Here is a 21308-nt window from a genome sequence, read left to right as displayed (position 1 = left end):
CTCTATCTTTTAGGTTAATTACCTTTTTAGTAGCTAGGTTTGCACATTTTTATTTTTTCCCACCTGGGGTTCAAATCCTATTACAAATGGCATCGGACTTACGAGAAAATACCAACTTAATACCTCTGTTAGGTTATGTTTATTTTTTAGGATATGTGGCATTTGTATGTGACGACACGTGGCATTCTATTAGTTTGAACTAATGGAACCTAAGGGAGGTACTAAGTTGGTCTTTTCCCATAAGTTAGATACCATTTGTGATAGGATTTGAACCACAGGTAGGAAAAAATAAAAATGTGCAAATTTAGGTACTAAAAAAGTAATTAACCCAATTCCTTTCCACTAAAAATAAAATTGCATTCCACTAATGATGAAAATTAATGGTACTTAAGTATTGGACATATTAATCCCTAAACAGGATTCAAAGATTGTTCAAAGACAGGCTTCTAAGCCCATTGGATCTTGATAAGTTTTTAGTCTACGGTTTGGAAGGTAAAATGATCAAGAGATCTTTTGTCACAAAAGGGTATAGAGCTAATGATTTGCTTGAGACAATGCACACTAATGTGTGTAGTCCTATGAGTTTCTGGGTAAGTGGAGGTTTTGAGTATTTAATCACCTTAACAATAACAAAAGAATTAAGAAAAAGTCCACATGTTCTCTCGAACTATCACCCAACTGACAATATCCTCCAAACTTTCAATTGGGACAATGTCCATATCTTCGCTTAAATACCAAATTCTTATGGTGCTTGTAGAAAAATACGGTATCTAAAAATAAGGAACAATTGATTTTCAAGTAGTGCAACAAAGTTACAATAGCCCAATGACTCACAATCAAAAGTAGAAGAAAGATCAAAACTAAATAGGAAAATATACTTCTTATTTTAAATATTACATCAATAGAAAAACTTGGGTCAGACCACACTTGCACAAGATAGGAGAAGGTTTTGGTGAGATATGATGGAATGAGACGCTTGGAAACATGCCTAGAGTATATATAAGGGTTAGGGAAGGGTTCTAGAGTATTCTCACACTTAATTAACAAGATAAGTATGACTTTTCATGTGACCAAGGAAGAACTACGAATTTTGTATAAGAAATGATAATAATGTTTTATGAGAATTTGTAATGTTGAATTGAAAGATGAAACGGGTTGAATGAGGATAGTAATGGTTAGATGACCAAGATAGAAGGTGGTAAGGTGAAAAGGGTAAACAATGAGAGAATTACATGTGTCATCCATCATGTATAAATGAGTCCCTCCACATTTAAACTTACATAAATTCCTCACTACATCACTCAAATCAAAGAGAAGAAAATTAATAAATGTGGATTCTAAAAAATACACTTTTTATTTGGGAAAACTACATTTTGTCCCCATGAACTACAACACATTTTCACTTTGCCCCCATGAACAACCAACTGTGACACCCGACCCCCATGAACTACCATTTTGTGCCCAAAACCCCCTTCTGCTAGTCAAAGGCCTCTTCTGTCAATTAAAGGCGTACGGTTAAAGCGACAATGAGTTGTAGTTTATGGGGGTAAAGTGATAATTTTAGTTTATGGGGGCAAAGTGACGGGTAAATCATTTGAGTTAACGCCTTTGACTGACAAAATGAGATTTTTGGCACAAAATGGTAGTTCATGGAGGTCGGGTGTCATAGTTGGTAGTTTATGGGGGAAAAGTGCCAAGGCGTTATAGTTCATGGGGGCAAAAGGTATTTTCCCCCAAATTTTAACACTCCCCCTTAAAGTGATTTTCTAGAAATGATACCAAGCTTCTCTCTTAGGAATTCAAACAGACCTTTGGAAAGTGACTTGGTGAAGATGTCAGTGATGTTGTCCGTACTTCTCACCTCCAAAACTTCAATTGAACCATAATCACATTTTTCACGAATAAAATGATGCTCAATCTCAATATGCTTTGTCCTTGCATGACAAATTGGATTTGTTGTGAGCTTTAAAGCACTTTAATTGTCACCATAGATAATTGTTGGTGAATTGATGAGTAAATATCCTCGATCAACCGACATAGCCAAGCACATTCTTGTGCAGCAAAAGAAACCGCTTTGTACTCTGCCTCAGTTGTTGGAAGAGATACTGAATCTTGCTTCTTGCTACACCAAGAAACACAAGATGAACCATATGAGAAAACATAACTGGATGTAGACTTCTGGTCATCCAAGTCACCACCCAAATGAGCATCAGAAAATCCATGTAGCTCAAAGACGCCTCTTTTCTTGTAGAAAAGGCCATATCAAGTGTAGAGTATACATACTTCAAGATACGTTTTGTTGCCTCTAAATGTGATTTTCGTGGTGCTTGCATGTAATGGATAACAAGGCCAACCAAGAATGTTAAGTAGATCAAACTTCCTACAAGAGCCTGATAAGGACTAGGATCGAGAATAAGTTTACCTTCTTCATTCCTTGGCTTAATGTTCACATCAAGAGGGGTGGGGCACCAATTGCTTTGGTTCAGCCCAAATCTTCCCACAAGCTTCTTTGCATAACCTTGTTGTGACACAAAAATTCCACCATTGAGAGAACTAACTTCCAAACCAAGAAAGTCACTAAGCTCCCCCAAATCTTTCATCTCAAACCGAATAGAAAGTTCAGCCCGAAGTTTGCAATTTCTTCATCATCGTTGCCAGTAACAATCATGTCATCAACATACAAGAGAACAATGACATGCACCTTGCTTTGTTTCTTAACAAACAAACTAGAATCTGAGTTAGAAGCAAAATAGTCACAAAATTGTAAGTATTCGGCAATCTTACCATACCAAGCTCTATGGGCTTGCTTTAATCCATATAAGTCGTTTTTAAGCTTGCCTACATATTACGGGTGCGCTTGAGAAACATAACCAACCATGTGGATATCTTTGTTAATTTCACCATATAAAAAAGCATTTTTTACATCAAGTTGCCATAGCTTCCAATCATGATATACTACCAAGGAAATGACTACTCTAATTGAAGTCATCTTTGCAACCGGACTAAATCTCAACATAATCCTTCCTATACTTTTGAGAGAATCCACGAGCAACCAACCTTGCCTTTTATCTATCAACACTGCCATTTGCCTTACCTTTGATTTTGTAAACCCCTTTGCAACTGATAGGCTTCACTTCGTTAAGTTTTGCCTTGATTTTTTATGAGAGCATTCATCTCATCATTCATAGCATCATCCCACTCCTTAACACCTATATCTATGTACGCTACCGTCCATAACACTAGCAGCTTACTTGATCGAATCTGACCTCAGGTGGGCCACACTACTAATGATTTACGTCATATTGTGATCCGCCAATCAAACATGGCTGCGCCAGTCACGAAACAACCACTTAATCTAAGAATGAAGTTTATATAGTAAGCTCATGATCATTATACCGCACGTACCGGGATACCATGTCATACCTTGCATCTTTATTAATCAGTTATTAAGGCATTTACGAAGTTGCATGAAAAGTAGTTATGCTCATATATACCGTGCTCAGTTAGTTGACATATCGTACGTTTTTAAGGAAAGCAGTCGTAAATATTTACTAAACTCGTACGCTCGCTCAAATCCTCCGACATCCTAAGTTTCTGCTATAACAAACTTGGTTTATCATTATTCACAGTACTAAATAATCTATTTGAACAAGTAGAGCCCTAATCGAGGACAACTAGCTAGAAGGTCAAAAAACCCTAATTTTACTCATTCTTGACATTGATCGAATGTTTGGTCAGAGAGCATGGAACGTTAGGTTAGAATGCCAAGGTTCATGCAAGGCTCTTATTTTCAAATCAACACGTAGCAAATCTCATCCTAGGCCTTTAGTGGGTTCCTACAAATATACTAGGGCACATCATCATGCATGCTCAGGAAATCATGGAGTGGCCTAAAGCATTTAAAAACCCTTTTGCTTTTTAAAGAAAAATTATAACACAAGCTTAATCATGGTACTGTAAAACTGGCAAAAAGTATGAAAACAACTTACTAGCAGCATGAAAACCAACTTAGTATAGAGGGCTTACCTCAAGGAGGGCAAGGCAAGGCTTAAATCGTCTTCTCTCGACTTTAGGATTCCTCTTTCTAGGTTTACGGTTAGTGGAAATGTGGAAGTGAGGAAAATTGGCGGAAGGGTAGGGTATTTATAAGGGAAGGGGTGGTGCATACTAGACAAAGAGGAGAATGAGTTAAAATTGCTTTTCAGATTGTCATCGAATGTTTAGTACTATGCTCAAACGTTTAGTGTATTATTGCACACTAATTCTAGGGTTTCAGATCGAACGTTCGGTGTAGTCTTTGGTCGAATGTTCGCATTAAGGTTAACATCAAACATTCGATGGTCCCCTACTGAACATCCAATTAGAGGCAAAAATAAGATTTTTTGTTGTTTTCCTTAATTCAAAAAGGGTTTTTAAAACAATTGCAAATAATTGTTGTTTTATAGAGTGTTTACCAAAAATATTTGTTTTTCCTTAATGACCATGATTGGGTTTTTAAAGTTTTTGTGGCATCACACTTATGTTGTTATTTTAGGTGTCAATCTTGGTTTAAGCATGGGTTAATGTTTCATTCTTGTTGGATGTATTTTCTTTTTCATGGAGATGTTATTTTGGGCCAAGAGTATGTTAGGGATCTTGTTGTGGCCTTAGGACTAGCTTCGAAGTGATAAAAGGGTTGTTTGGTTTGAAATGAATTTTCTGCCTAGCAGAAAATGTTCGCTTCCTTCTAGCCAAACATTTGGCTTTGAGCCCAAACATTCGGGCTATCTTGACAAAACGTTCGGTGGTCAAGAAAAAACTTTGTTTTGGACATGTTTAGGCCTATGACTCGTTTTAGCTTAGATTTAGAACAAATGATAGGTCTTTTCACATATTTGAAGAGTGAAACATTTGGACGAATATTTGGAGGAATAATACGTCCCGAGTGAATACAAACTCACTTGGATACTTGTTGCTATTTTCCTGTATTGCACGACTACTTTATTTGTACCAAACATGTATCTTTACAACACTCATGAAATAAAATTTTGATCTATTTTGTGAAAACGTGTGTTGCTTAAGCAAGATAATGAACATTGTGAGATTTGTAAGAACATTCATATAAAAGACGGATAAGACTAATTGCATCGTATCACATGGTATACCAGTATTATAACGGCCATGAGATTACTATATATATTAACTCTAATCTCAAATGTGTTTATGTTATATGTGCCTTAAATCCAATAGTTGTTTCGTAACCGGTGTAGCCATGTTTGATTGGCGAGTCACTATATGACGTACATCATTAGTAGTGTGGGCCACCTAAGGTCAGACTCGGTGAGGCTGCTAGTATTATGGACAGTATTGTACAAAGGCCGGGGCATCGACATTGTATTACAAGTCACTTGGGACAGTGCTAACCCTACTGAGAATGGGTAATATTTAGGTAGACCATACAGTTTGAAATATGATATGACTTTCATATTATAACATATATATTATATCTATATTGCATCCATAATAAACTGTTATCTTATAATGCTACATGTGATTTATAAATAATTGAGTTTATCATTTAATGACACGTACGTCATGTGCATTTTTACTCACTAAGTCTTCGGACTTACCCTTGTTTTCTTTCCCCTCCATTATGTATATTTGCATTGTTTAGCTAGTTTAGCTAAAGATGGACCCAAGGAAACATCTGGTTATTATGAAGGACTTGATTTGGATCATTTTTGAGGACCTAGACCCTATTTAGCTCAAGTCCATGTGGGATGCTAATAGATCTATTCATTAGGAGTTGCTCGAGATTATCTTTATGCTTTATTTGGTAAGTGTAGGCCTTAATTTCATTTAGAATAGTTAGGAAAGATCTATATTATATTTGATGACTGGTCTCTGACCGATACACTTAGTGACTTATTTATGTTCTGATGTTTTCAGTATCACTTTGATTGTTATAATTGTGGTTTTAAATTATTACTATCTTTGTCCCTTAGTCAAAGTCTTCCAATATAGTCTCTCTTTGGACACAATGAGATCCCTAAGTTTTTTTTAAAAGGAATAAGGTTGGGAAGTGAACCATGGAGTCAATTATTAGTTAATTGATTCAACTAGGGCGTTACACTCACGGTGTGCATGTGTAGATTGCGCCACATACCATCAGAGATGAGGGTGAGGATGCCCCACTGCCCTTCACCCTACTAGCGGAGGGTACACACAACCAATGAGCATTGGTGAGTCACAATCCACGTCCTTTGCCAGATGGCAGTGGGGTAATGGACCGACCCTAACCCCTCCTCCATTGTTGATTGGGTTCCGACCCACCCACACCATTTTAGTCAATGGGTGGGTCACCCCACTCACCTACACCCAATGGTGACGTATGTGGGTGGGTAGTGAGTCTAGTGACTCACACCCTCCACCGGTGGACGGAGTGGGATGATTGGCAACCCCCATCCATGGAGGGTGTGGGTCATAACCTATCTATGTCCCCTTCATTAGTAAGATGGTGAGTGGGTCACCCCGCCCATTCAAGCTACTAGTATGGGTGGGGGCCGTTGGGGCTTTTGCTAAATAACTTAATTAACTACATGATAATGATAACCTGTATACTATGTGTATTATTACTCACTAAGTCTAGAATTCCATTTATATGGGACATTGAAATAACCTTCCAAAATTGAAAATTATCATTATTTATCCTAGTGCGTATACCATCAATTCCTCGGTTATGAGAAAAATTTAAAATTTCCTGATTAATTTTACCTTATTATGCTGTTATACAGTCTTGTGTTCTTCCCAACCTTTTCCTATACCTGAGCCGATGCTCTTTCTGATTTGTATAACAGCATAATAAGGTACTGTGATCTCCAAAAAGCACAAAAAAATGGATTCTTGCACCTCATTATTCACGAGAAATTAAGACGATGGACATCAAAGTCTTCTTCTTTCCTCCGACAATTAATATTGTTAATGCTTCTAGCCCTCTACTGCCAATTACTCTATTAATTCCACCAACATTCTGACTTAGTGGCCATTGTTGACGAAAGCCAAGATCAATGGAAGGTACATCCACCCACATCAGCCATCAGGTCAGTCGACTCTTCAATGAGTACTTCCACAAACACACACACAACACATGTGATGGAGCAGATTGAATTGCAAGAAAATCTAGGCTTCCAGCGCATAAAAGAGATAGAAAGATGAGGGATGGCACATGGCTTCCAGCGCATAAAAGAGTCTTGTATAAACTGTTTAGTTTTGGTTTTTTAAAGCTACATTTACCGACTGATGAGAGAATGAGAGCATTCCCACAGCTGCCTTTTCTTCCATGTTTTATGTGAATTAAGACTGAAGAGTAGCAGCTCAAGATCACGTGCATAAACCTATAAAATTAGCTTTTGAATCATATGAACATGCTATATTATGATTTTTTTTATAAAAAAAAGACTCACTAAATATATTAATCTCCCAACAACCGGAGATAAAATAAAGAATCAACTTTTGGCATTTTTTATCTGGCTTCTCTGCAACTGGCATGACTTGGAAACGCTACAACGGGAACGTGTCAGCAAAGCACGGCAGTGATGGTCATCACGACCAGTCCTCCTTTGTCTTTTTGGCTTTTTTCCCTTGGAGACTGGAGTAGGTGAATATTTCGTGTAAGAAAAGCAAAGCATCCATCCTCATGATCCGTATTCACATCACATGGCCATCCCATTTGCATCCATCCATTCAAATGATCCATCCACACCACAATGACTTTCAACTTTCAAATCCCGTGAGCAAAATTTCAGTTCTACCTCCTTAACGTTTACTTATGTAGCATGTTCTACTTTTTTCAGACATGTTTGCCTGTACAATATAGTTATCTCAAGCATAAAAACAAAATTTACAAACAATTTTTAACTACCCCATGAGCCATGGGGTCACTTTCTGGGTCCGCGTTAATTAATTTCTTATTCATGTTGACTCAATTCATATTAATATTATACTTGTTTAGTTATTTTCCTAGAATCATGTGTTTAAATCTATCAATTTTCCTACTGATCTTCCGACTTCCTCGGCATGTGGACTCTCCTGAGTCCTATCTCTCTCAAATCTCAACAATTTTCTACCTTTCACACTGTTTATTCGTAGCAGACCATCATAATCCATTTATTTAGCAATAATGGTTAGGGTTAAATACTAAATTAGTCTCTAGGGTTTTATTACTTTATTTTTTCTTCTCTAGGGTTTCATTTTTATCATAAGAGGTCCATGTGATTTTCATAATAGACCAAGTTAGTCCTCCATCAGTTGACCGTTGGTTGACTTAACGAAATTCCACATGGACCAACCAAATGTTGATACATGTGACACCTACTTAATTTTTTTTAAAATTAAAAAAAAAAAGGATTTTCGAAAAAAAAAAAGAAAAAAAATTGGTGGTGGCTAGATCCAAGGGGGTGGCCCTTGATGCCCAAGGAGGTGGCCAAAGCACTGGGGGTGGCCGAAACCACCCCCAATGGTGGTTGGGGGTGGCCATCTGGCCAGATGGGGGTGGTCAGGCCACCCCTATGGCCAAAGGGGGTGGCTTGATTTTTTTTTTTTTTTTTGGAAAATAAATTTTTTTTAAAAAAAAAATTTCTAAAAAAAATTTTAAGTAGGTGTTACGTGTCAACATTTGATTGGTCCACGTGAAATTTTGTTAAGTCAATTAATGGTCAACTGACTGAGGACTAATTTGGTCTATTATCAAAATCACATGGAGTTCATGTGATAAAAATGAAATCCTAAAAAAAAAAAAATAAAGTAATGAAATCCTAGGGAGTAATTTAGTATTTAATCCTAAGGGTTACCCAAAACCAAACCTAACGTTATAATATATGAACATTATTAAACAATCAATTACAATTACAAAAAAAAAAAAAAAAATGATTAAACAATCTCTGCCTCATGTTGGATTTTTGTGAACCTCGTTATTGCATCAACATCACTACCTTCTCCCACAAAAGAACAAATACCTGCCACCCCCACCATTAAGGTTTTCTTTTTGGCCTATTTTCCCGTGCTGGGCAACCCTGAATGGCACTTACCCAAAAAGGGTTTCTTTCACATATCTTGTGAGACAAGAAATTTTCCGGTAAAGTCAGTTACCCATATACATATGTTTGTTTTTAAAGTTTTTGTTCACAGTATTTTGGCGCGAAATTAAGTTTAGTTTTGATACTGAGGATTTGGTAATCTTTTTCTCTCTTTTTTGTTTTGTTTTTCTAGGCAGGCATTTATTGAAGGTGAAACTGCGAAAGGAGATCGCAGGAATGAATATTCAAGAAGTTTTAATTCACTCAACAACCGAAAAGTGCGTATATTTAAGTTTGATTCTGATACGGTGACTCACTAGCTTGGTGCGTTTGATGCGCCGGGGCTTTTGACCGATGGATGCTAAGCAGACAGCTCTAAGAGGCGGCGAAGTGAGCATGGTGGAAAACAAGGCCCCAAACGATGGCCAAGTGGTTCTTGAAATCCCAGAGATCAAAGACGCAAAGGGGTCTTCTCCCAAAGCCTCTGAATCCTGGAAGCAAAGCCGGGTGGAGTCGCCTCTCAAACCGTCCACTGAGTCGACTACTGACTTCTCAAAATCGGTCCCAGTTAGCTGCCCGTCGCCGGAGATCTCGAGGTTCAGTCCCAGCCCCAATAAGCCTCCTAAAGTTCCGACCACCAATGAGAACCTTACACGAAGACGGTCTCTGGCAAGGTCAGTGTATTCCAAACCGAAATCAAGATTTGGGGAACAACCTTATGCTACTTACGGAAATATGTTTGATGAGAATGGTTCGGCTTTGCAAGAACAAACTGGCGCCGGCTCGCCTTATAGGAATTCTTTTAATGTGGCGTCGCCTAATAACAAAATGTCAAGGAGCACTACTAGAACAGCGTCGATTACTCCGAAGACGCCGTTGATGGCGTCTCCGGGGCACGATGAGGATGAAGAGATTTACAAGAAGGTGAAATTGAATAAAGAGAAGCATAGGAAAGTGAAGACTAAGGCTTTGGTTGAGCTAATTGCGTTTGTGTGCATTTTGGGGTGCTTAGTGGCTAGCTTAACTGCCGAGAGATTGAAGACTGTCGCGGTGTGGAGTTTGGAGTTTTGGAAATGGTGGGTGCTTGTGATGGTGATCTTTTCGGGAATGTTGGTTACCAATTGGTTTATGCATGTGATTGTGTTCTTGATTGAAAGGAACTTTTTGCTAAGGAAGAAGGTGCTGTATTTTGTTCATGGGTTGAAGAAGAGTGTTCAGGTCTTTATTTGGTTGAGTTTGGTTCTTCTTACATGGGAATTGCTTTTCAATCGCGGGATTAAGCGATCCAAGACCGCCACCAAGGTTCTGAGTTATATTACCTGGACTCTTGTTTCACTTTTAGTTGGAGCATTTTTGTGGTTATTGAAGACTTTGTTGCTAAAGATCTTGGCATCGAATTTCCATGTGAACACCTTCTTTGATAGAATTCAGGAATCAATCTTCCATCAGTATGTACTTCAGACCCTTTCGGGGCCTCCCCTTATAGAGGAGGCTGAGAGGGTTGGGAGAACAGCGAGCACTGGACAGTTGAGCTTCAGGAATACAAAGAAGAGTAAAGGAAAGAAGGAGAAAGAGGTAATCGATATGGGGAAACTTCATAAGATGAAACAAGAAAAGGTTTCTGCTTGGACCATGAAGATGTTGGTTGATGCAGTGATGAGTTCAGGGCTGTCCACAATCTCGAATGCACTAGATGAGAGCGTGGATGACGAAGGTGGTGAGCAGACAGATAAGGAGATTACCAATGAGATGGAAGCAACTGCCGCTGCCTATCACATTTTCAGGAATGTCGCTCAGCCTGGTTGCAAGTGAGAAAATCTACATTTAAGAGAAGTTTCCTGATGTCCTAGTCCTTTCCTCTCTATATTGGTCTTTTATCGAAATATTATATTTATGAGTAGGTACATTGATGAAGACGACCTTATGAGATTCATGATTAAGGAAGAAGTGGATCTTGTGTTTCCACTGTTGGAAGGAGGAGAGACAGGAAGGATTGACAGAAAAGATCTTACAGACTGGGTGGTAAGACAATTTCCTTTTGTACTTTTAAAGGTTCAGTTCGGTTTGCAGTTTCTTTTGTTGTCTTTTGAATCTCTGTGCTCATATCATGCTTGTAGTCCCCGAATACTCTTTCTTGGTCACTAGGATATGCAACACGGAAACTGCAAAAGTTTTTCACCTTGTATACTTTGAGAAAGCATATAAGAAGCATATTGTAACAAGGGAAGTCAAAAGAGAGGTTGATAACCTATGCTTGTGTTCCAAATTTACTTTCTGTTTTCTTAATCTTTTAGGTGACAATACAGAGATAACAAAAATTTTGAAGTTTCTGATGTGTCTAGTTGATTATTCTGTTTGCTCAAATCTTTCATGTAACTGCAAGACATTGGAAACACCATTTCATAATTATGCATCGGTTTTCAGTTGTCGCAACATGGTGTTTCTCAAGGTTAACCTGTATGGGTTTCTACCAAAGAAATACAGTAAAAAGAGTTGACGAACTTAGGAGGTGTTCAACGTAGAGAGCCATGTTACTAAATGTAACAGCGACGGAAAACTTTGGTAGTGGGAAAACTTTTTCATTCATATCTGTGATTGTGCAGGTGAAGGTTTACAAAGGCCGCAAAGCACTAGCACATGCTTTAAATGACACCAAGACTGCTGTCAAGCAGTTAAACAAACTCGTGACAGTGATCCTGATTGTTGTGACCATTCTTGTGTGGCTTCTTTTGATGGAAATTGCAACAACAAAAGTTCTTGTCTTTCTCTCATCACAGCTTGTCGTGGCGGCTTTTATGTTTGGAAATACCTGCAAGACTATATTTGAAGCTATTATATTTGTCTTTGTAATGCATCCATTTGATGTTGGCGATCGATGTGTCATTGATGGTGTTACGGTAACCTACAAAGAACCTTTTTTTCTTCTTTCTCCTTTCAATGTATTTCATCGTGAGGCGAATACTTCATTAACTCTGTTTGATATCTGGTCCTTGACAGATGATGGTTGAAGAGATGAACATTTTAACAACAGTCTTCCTTAAGCTCGATTTTGAAAAGGTATATTATCCAAATTCAGTTTTGGCCACGAAACCCATCAGCAATTACTACAGAAGCCCTAATATGGGCGATTCTGTTGAATTCTCGATTGATTTTATGACACCAGCAGAGAGGATTGGGATGCTGAAAGATAAAATTAAGAAGTAAGTTAACTAAACCCTTGCTCTTCCTTTAATTATAAATAATGATGCAATTATGTGAGACTATTATGATAATTTGAAACTAATGTCTTTGTGCTTATTGGCTTTTAAAAGTAAAATTGGGGGAAATAGATAAATTGGGCATAATCTAGTGCAATTATGTTCTTTTAAAGCAAGTTGTCTGAGCATCAAAAAGGTGTTGCAGATTTATTCCTACTAGAAGTAACTTCAACTTAGATGTACACTCCCCCTCAAAGGGTGAGTAACAACCCCTCTTCTAAGCATGTTCATATTCCCTCTAGGAACATCTTGTGAAACATCTAGCTTGTCCAGCCTAGACTCAACATCTTTCATCATTATGACAAGCTTATCTAGATTAGTCCTAGGAGGGGGACTCTCTCTTTTAGGTTGGCTAGAAATAAATTGGTAACAATGAGGTTGAAAGTTATTCATTTTACCACAGTGATAACATTTAGGGACAAACCTTTGCGGGGGTTGTCTCCTAGGAGGGTTGATACCCTCAACCTTAGACTTTAAGGCAACCCTAACACTATTCCCTTTGTCTACCACCTAAGACATCCTTCACCTTATCCACATCCTTAGGACTAAGATCATCAAACACAAACAGGAAGCACAAAATTGATCTTCCCTTGGTGGATAGGTGTCGCTTTGGAAGAAGATGCATTCTTATCAAAACCAAGGCCACACTCATCACCGAGAGGGAGAGGCTTCTAGAATGGCATTTGTGTGAGAGACAAGAGTGAGTTTGGTTGGATATGCCTCTTTGGTTTACCGACCCCCTAAACCCAACTCCCAACCTGTCTGTTTCAGAAATCCCTTTTCCCTACCAACCAATTGATTGGGAGAAGAGGAAAGCCAGCCAAACCTTGTCAGTACAAGTCAGAAGTGTTGGGTGGATTGGTTTGGACTGACCCAATGACAGCCCTGGTGGTGACTAGGACATATGGCTTATCAAAGTCCAAAGAGGAATAATTTACATAATAAGATGAAAGAAGAGGAAGAAGGAAAACCACAAGAGGTTGCCATTGAAGAGACTTCATTTAATTATGGAGTATGTACCATTAATGATTTGGAGGAAGACGAATAAGATGCTTCTTTCCTTTCTTGTTAGGCGCATTCTAACTACTATTGTTTTTCAAAAGCTGGTCCGATGTGGAAATCAAACTTAGAAACCTATTGTTGATGGTGAAAGCTGCATGAATGTTGTGCCAGCGTGTAGGATTTATCACCTTAAGCTTCCAATTGAACCACTCCCTCAACCATACAATACAAAGTAACATGGATTGATAACACCTTTATTCCGGTAACTCAACTTGTCTTGTTTCTTTTTCTTGTTGTACTTATAGTGATTCTATATTATGTGAAGTGATTCGCATGAAAGTCACACATATCCTTCTTGGTCGACCTTGGCTTTGTCTTAAGGCCTATATCTAATGCTGAAATCAAGAAACAGGGTAAATTACACTTTGTACCCCTCCCTAAACTACAACTCCATCTGCACTCACACCTCTAAACTTGGTCTCACTGTAACTTGACCATTTTGTTCCAAGTTGCATCCTAGGTAGATTAGGTTGTTAAATGTAGATGGAAAACATGTCACGTGTGTGGGGCAAGATGCAGTGAATCAAACTTTAGAAATGTGAGTGCAAATGGGGTGGTAGTTTGAGGGGAGGGGTACAAAGTGTAATTTACCCTACAAAATATTTTGTATTGTGTATAATAAGAGTCTACGCCACGTGAGACCTATGTGTGATGGATTCTGTCAACTTTAATGACCCAATTTGACCTGCAGTGCAACTCGGAACAATATGGTATTTCGTAGGAGGGAGTTGTAGTGAGTCAAATTTTGGAGGTATGAGTACAATGAGGTGATAGTTTGAGGGGCAAAGTGTAATTTACCCAAAGAAATATGAGGAGTCATGCCACAAAAGGTATTGTTAAAAATGAGAAAAAGTCTTCTGACCTACTTTCAAAGAAGCAGTTTGAAATCAAAAGCAAGGAATCTAATGTTATTTATGCCATTGTGACCATAGAAGTGAAGAAATCTACATATGGTTTTGAATCTAGTATGCCTTTATAAATGCAGAAAATTGTTGTCTAAATTTTGTGATATAGCGCCAGAAGAGTTGCCTAATGAACTCCCTCCTATATGTAGTTCCAGCATGCAATTGATCTTGTACTGGGGTCCCAATTGTCTAGTCTTCCAACATATCGCATGAACCCAAGTGAGCATGCTGAGTTGAAAAGACAGGTGGATGAGCTGCTGTCCAGGGGTTTTATTTGCAATATTTTTAAGTCCATATGGTTTCCCTGCTTTGCTTGCACCGAAGAAAGATAGTACCTGGTGTGTGTGTGCCAATAGTTGTGCTATCAACAAAATTACCATAAAGTACCGGTTTCCTATCCCACGCCCGGATGATATGTTAGACATGATGACTGGTTCTATTATCTTTTTGAAGATAGATTTGAAGAGTGGATATGATCAAATACGCATAAGACTTGGAGATGAGTGGAAGACTGCTTTCAAGGCAAAAGATGGTTTTTCCAATGCACCTAGCACATATATGCTTTTTATTACCTAGGTATTTCAGCCTTTCATTTGTCACTTTTTAGTTTTTTATTTTGATGATATCTTAATCTATAGTAAGACCAATGAGGATCATCTCTTTCATCTCCAACAAGTCATGAGAGTTCTTTACAAAAATATGAAGTGTTCCTTCATGAGTCATAATCTGGTGTTTTTAGGCTTTTTTATTTCTTCCAAAGGTGTGGAAGTTGATCCAGATAAAGTCAAAGTTATTCGAGAATGGCCAATTCCCTCTCCTTTGAATGAAATTTGTAGCTTTCATGATTTGGCCACATTCTATAGGCGTTTTATTCTAAATTTGAGCACTATCGTTGTGCCTATCACCAATTGCATGAAGAGGGGACAATTTATTTGGACCATGGCAGCATCACGAGCTTATGAAGAGATAAAGAAAATAATGACTGAACCTCTAGTATTGAGGTGGCTTGTTGACGCATCACATGTTGGAATTGGAGGTGTTTGGTCAAGAAGGCCACCCCATTGGTTATTTCAACTAGAATTTAAATAAAGCCAAACAAAAGTACTCCACCTATGCAAAGAATTCTATGGTGTGGTTCAAGCACTTCATTATTAACTTCTTTATCTCATTCCAAGGAGTTTCTGTTGTACTCTGACCATGAGTACACTTTTGTTATCAACATAAGGTTGGTGTTGAGAACAAGCCAGCTGATGCGTTGAGTCAAGTGGTATTTATCTTTTCCTTGATGTCTATTCAAGTTGTGTGCTTTGATTCGCTTAAGAGAGACTACCCATCTTACAAGGATTTTACCATTATATATTTTGATTAATGGCTGGACACAGTATGCTGCATATTCTGATTATTCCTTTCATGAGGGCTATCTCTTCACGGGAACTCGGCTTTGGGAAATACTTTCTAAAGGAGCAGGTCATTTTGGGAGATATAAGACCATCACAATGTTTGGGGATCGTTATTATTTGTAAAACTAGATGTGGCAAGAGTTGTCTCCCGGTGTTGTACTTAGATATCAAAGGGAAGGAAAAAAAAATACGGGTTTATACATGCCATTACCAATTGCCCATAAACCATGTCAAGATCTAAGTGTGGACTTTGTCCTATGATTGCCAAGAACCCTTTTGTGTCATGATTCTATTTTTGTGGTGGTGGATCGATATTTAAAGATGGCTCACTTTATTCCTTGTTTGAAGATGTCTGATGCTGTCCATATTGCTTAATGTTTCTTTGAAGAAGTTATTTGACTTCATGGGCTGCCTAAAACCATCATCTCGGATTGTGATGTGAAGTTTATGAGTTACTTTCTGAGGATTTTATGGAAATTTCTAAATACAAGGCTGGAGTTTTCTTCTTTTCATCCCCAAACTAATGAGTGAACAGAAGTTGTTAATTGAAGTTTGGGTGATCTCCTTTGATGACTTGTTGGAGATTGATAGAATATAGGAGTTTTCCATTTTGGATTTGATTTAATTTCCTTATTGAACTCTTTACAATAATTGTGTGTTGTAATCAAATCCTAAAGATTTGATTATCTATCTTCTATTCTCTTCACCTACCACAGTTCCCTTATAAATAGAGACTTTTGTATTATAAACATATCAAATTGAGTAAGAGAAAAATGTAGCCCTTGGGAGTGGTAGCTGTAGGCCTCTAAGGTTGAACCACTTCAAATCTCTTGTCTCTCTTTCCTTCTGCTATCTTCCCCAACATTCTCATTAATATTACATTTTATTACAAAACTTTACATGGTATCAGAGTCTGATTTTGAGTTCGAACCTTGTTTCCGTCATTCGAATCTATTTCTATTAAATATTCTACATGTTAGGCTTACTTATTAAAGAGGATTTTGAGCCTACACGTGAGGAGTGTTAGAATATTAATTAAAGGATTACATTCACCCATTCTTATTAGCCTAAGCTTTTGGAGATAAATGACCTGTCTTTTGGCCCAAAGTTGACCCATTCTCGGCTTTGTTTTCAGCCTATAGTTTGCCCATAGTCGGCCCAGTTTCTACCATTGTCCGATCGTCACCTCCAGCCACCGACTATCATCCACCTCTTGGTCTTACACCCAGAATTGGCTTTGCGTTGCACTTAATTCAAGCCCCGTCCAAGCTCACATCCGAGCTTTTGTTCCTGCTGCACAGAATTCTCATAAGCTTCATCAACAGATAAGAAGGCTGACCTCACGTTCAAACATTGGTCCTTGTTGCACTAGATCCCTTTCAGAATAAATAAATTAAATTATTTCCTTTCCAAACTCAAGTTTCCACCTTGAATTTTAGGTGGGGGTGTTAGAATATAGAAATTTTCCATATTGGGTTTGGTTCAATTTTCCTATTGAACTATTTACCAAATTACCATAGTTGTGTATAGTAATCAAATCTCTGGGAGTTGATTACCTTTCTTGTATTCTCTCTACCTACCACAATTTCCCTGTAACTAGGAATTTTTTATTGTAAGCATATTAAGTTGAATAAAAGCAAAATGTAGCGCTTGGTGAAATTCCAGTGGTGGATGTAGGCCTCTAAGGCTGAACAACTCCAAATCTCTTATCTCCCTTTCCTTTTGGTATCTTTTGCAATACTCTCTTTAATTTTATATTTTATTACAAAACTTTGTAGAGACCATGTTGATTGGCATCAAATACTTCCTATGGTTGAATTTTGGTCTACAGGTTGTAGCCCCTTCGAGAGTGTAATGGGGTTTACTTCCTAGGAAGCCAATTGATTTGGTTCCTTTACTTATTCAAGCGCACCCTAGTGTAGAAGTTGATGCTTTTGCAAAACATATGTGTGAGATACATGATGATGTGCAATATAAGATTGCAATCAGCATCGAGAGCTACACAGCACATTTTGGTTTGGAGAACGTTTATTGAATTCAAGGAATCAAATATGGTGATGGGTCGAACTAAGAATGAAAGATATCCGAAAGGCGTGTATAAGAAGTTTCATTCAAAGTGTGCTGGCTCTTACTTCCATTTGAAGAGGATTAGTTCTTGACGTGCCGGAACATACGGGTATAAGTAATCTCTTCAATATTGAAGATCTCACTTTATGCCGAGGGCATGATGAGGATGAACCTAATGATGCTATTGTTGTTAAACTCCCTCCAGCACCCTGTGTGAAGGAAGAGATTGAAGATGTTATTGATCATCAACTCGTCTCTACTAATGGAAGCAGCCATCAAAGGTATCTCATCAAATGAAATGGGTGTCTACTTTTGTATTGTACTTGGATCACTGATACTAAGTTCCAACGCCTCACCCCGACTTCATGCCCTTAACTCGTCAAGGTCTGAGTTGTCTCAAACCGGGGAGAGATGATGGAGACAAATGGAAGCACCCTTATAAAGTTTATAAAAGGCATAGAAAAGATGCTTCCAAGGCCCAACTTTAATTTAGCATATGCTAAATGATGTGGAGCCTACTTGGGAGCTTGTATAATTTAGTTTCAAAGTCTAGTTAGGTTTTATTTTTGTATTAGGCTTCACTAGTTATTTGGTTTAGGCTTAGTAGTTGAAGCCAAGGAGTCCAAGTCCATTAGGGTTAGGCATTAGATGCCTATAATTAAAGATGTAAGGATTTTCTTCGATGATCATGATTGAAGAATAAAAATTCCATTAACTATTGCCTTGTGGATTGTGTGATGCAACCTTATCCGAGGTGTGATGTCACGAAATCCTAGGTGTGATGCTTAGGTTTGTCTTTCTCATTTATGTTTTCCTTTGAAATTTCCAACAATTTTCTAGGAAATCTTTGAAATTTAGACCAATGCTTTCTTTAAAACCCTAATTTTTTAAAATCCTAAACCCCCCAAATTTTTATGACAGGTTCAAATGGAAAATATGTGTCATGGACTCATGGGTACTCACGAGGTGCACGACACAGTTTTGTTGTGCATCAAATTTTGGTATCAGAGTTTTTGTTCTACATCAATTTAGGTATCATAGTTTCAGTTCTATATCAGTTTCATAATCCAGTTCGTCAAATTTCCATCTCCTAGGAGAAATCACAGTGAAATAACAGGATTGTCTTAACAGTGAAAAATCAATTCTTTATAGTTCTGATTTTGATTTGCATAGTCTCTTTCTACTCTACCATTATCTGAGATTTAACAACACTCTAATGGAGGAGCCTGATGATCCAGAGTTTGTTTATCAGCTCCCTTAGAAAATGGGGACTTGTGATTCCTTTGTGATGCCTGACTCAAGTGTAAACCTATAGTCAGGAAAAAAATAAACTGTAAAGAATTGATAGAGGTTTCAAACTAAACAGGCATCACAAAGGAATCAGTTTTTCTAATATAACCTGAGTTGATTGGTAGAGAGAGTGATATAACAACACCCAATCTTTATTTAAGAGCCTGAATTCATCTTGATACTACTAAGTTCTTCCATAAATATGTATCTTTTGCCTTAACCTTTTTCCTGTTTGCTTTTGTTTGGTCAGGTTTTTGGAGAAAAATCCACAACACTGGCATGCTAACCACAATTTGGCGGTGAAGGAGATCGAAAATGTAAATAAGATAAAGATGGGCCTCTTTGTCTTCCACACAATAAACTTTCAAGACGTGGGAGAGAAGACCAGGCGAAGAACAGAATTAGTTATGGAGATAAAAAGGATTTTTGAGGAGCTTAATATCAAATACAATCTCCTGCCCCAAGCAGTTCATCTTGCCAATCCTGGGTCTGAAACAACAAATGCAACCAACAGATGATTTTTGCTCATCAATTCAGATGGCTTTTATAATCTCCAAGTACGTTCCTTTTCTTCCTCTTCTGAGGAGATTAATTTGTATAATTGATATCACATTTCAGTTGGTCATGCAGCCAATGTTATATATGTTAGAGTGGATCTGCAATTTAGATTTGGGTTGGATATGTGGGACTTGAGTTACTAGTTTTCTAGTGGCATTCCATTACCACTGCATGTTATACCAAATGCATGAATTTGTGTATGTCAACTGCGTTTATGAGCTTCTCTTGACTATCAAATCAACTGAGATAAGCAGAAGTCCACGGCTGTACTAATCCGCATTGTTTAAAGCCCTTGCTCACTATGGATCTTCAATTAAATGTGAAATTTCAGATAATTTTATTTAAGGATATGGGGGACCTCCTCAAAGATGGGTGTAATTGAACAGTTTAGAGTTATGAGCTTCTCTTGACTATCAAATCAACTGAGATAAGCAGAAGTCCGTGCCGTACTAATCCGCATTGTTTAAAGCCCTTGCTCACTATGGATCTTCAATTAAATGTGAAATTTCAGATAATTTTATTTAAGGAATATGGGGGACCTCCTCAAAGGTGGGTGCAATTGAACAGTTTAGAGTTAAAATTATTGAAACAGAAGTCTTTAATATTTGTTTAGCTTGAAGGCAATGCAGCTAGAAAGTTGACTGGACAGGATTTGTGTTTTTGTGTGTGTGTGTGTGTTGGGAATATGTTATCTTAAATTTGAGTTGTAGTAATGTGTGTTGAGTTTCCAGGGTTTGGGTCCTTAGGGAGCTTCGTACTCTCAAAAAGGCATTGAATCAGTAATGAAGCTCAGCAGACTGGACATCCTGACAAGGCTGATTTGTTTAGGGAAAAAACATATATAATTCTTTTTTCTGTGTTATTTTGTATTTTCTTATTTCCTAGGATGTTAGAGCTGTAGTGTAGATAATTTAATTTCCTAGATGATTTTGAACTACGAAAGACTTATGGCGTGGATTGTGTGGAAGTGATAGAACTGATTTAAAGAGAGAGCGAAATATGTATGAGGGTATTTCCATTCAACCGTATTTATACATATACGGTCTCATTTGGCATGCAGAATGAGTATTCTGTTAGGACAAGAAATAGTTATTACTGAGAATGGAGGATAGTAGAATTGAATAGCTATTTGTATTCTTTAGTTTGTTAATAATATATATGCTTTAGTTTAAGGGTTAAATACCTCAAACTCTCCTAGGGTTTACCAACTTTATTTTTTTCTCCTTGGGGTTTCATTTTTATCACAAGACCCCCCTGAGGTTTTGATAAAGGACCAATTTAGTCCATCCGTTAGTTGACCGTTAAGACTGACACGTGGACTAATCAGATGTTGACATGTGGCACCTATTTAATTTTTTTTTTAATTTAAAAAAAAAATGTATTTTTTTAAAAATAAAAAATAAAAATAATAAAAATAATAATAATAATAAAAAAAGGAAAAGGAAAAAACTGGGGGTGGCTCGGCCACCCCCTTGGAGCCCAAGGCCACCCCCAGTTTTTTCCTTTTCTTTTTTTTTTTAAAAAAATTAAATAGATGCCACGTGTCAACATCTGATTGGTCCACGTGTCAGTCTTAACGGTCAACTAACGAATGGACTAAATTGGTCATTTATCAAAACTCCAGGGAGAAAAAAATAAAGTTGGCAAACTCTAAGGGGGTATGAGGTATTTAACCCTTAGTTTAAATTGAACCAAAATTACAAAAATATAAACATT

General features: G+C 37.6%; 1 protein-coding gene across 2 annotated transcripts; it reads left to right on the top strand.

The window, feature by feature from the left end:
- The first annotated feature begins 9000 nt into the window (after positions 1-9000).
- LOC132183810 (mechanosensitive ion channel protein 10-like) lies at positions 9001-20270 on the top strand. 2 transcript variants are annotated; one of them, XM_059597244.1, is made up of 6 exons: positions 9001-9112; positions 9251-10861; positions 10955-11075; positions 11657-11950; positions 12051-12253; positions 19285-20270. In XM_059597244.1, the coding sequence occupies exons 2-6, from the start codon at positions 9408-9410 to the stop codon at positions 19550-19552; spliced, it is 2340 nt and encodes a 779-aa protein (XP_059453227.1). In that variant the 5' UTR covers positions 9001-9112; positions 9251-9407; the 3' UTR covers positions 19553-20270. The 2 variants fall into 2 exon arrangements, with proteins under 2 accessions (XP_059453227.1, XP_059453228.1); XM_059597245.1 differs by having other exon boundaries at positions 9247-10861.
- The last annotated feature ends 1038 nt before the right edge of the window (positions 20271-21308 follow it).

This window comes from Corylus avellana, chromosome ca6, assembly GCF_901000735.1.
Source record: "Corylus avellana chromosome ca6, CavTom2PMs-1.0".
Lineage (NCBI taxonomy): Eukaryota > Viridiplantae > Streptophyta > Magnoliopsida > Fagales > Betulaceae > Corylus > Corylus avellana.
Note: the sequence above shows the minus strand (reverse complement) of the source record. Positions and strands in the feature narration are given on the sequence as shown.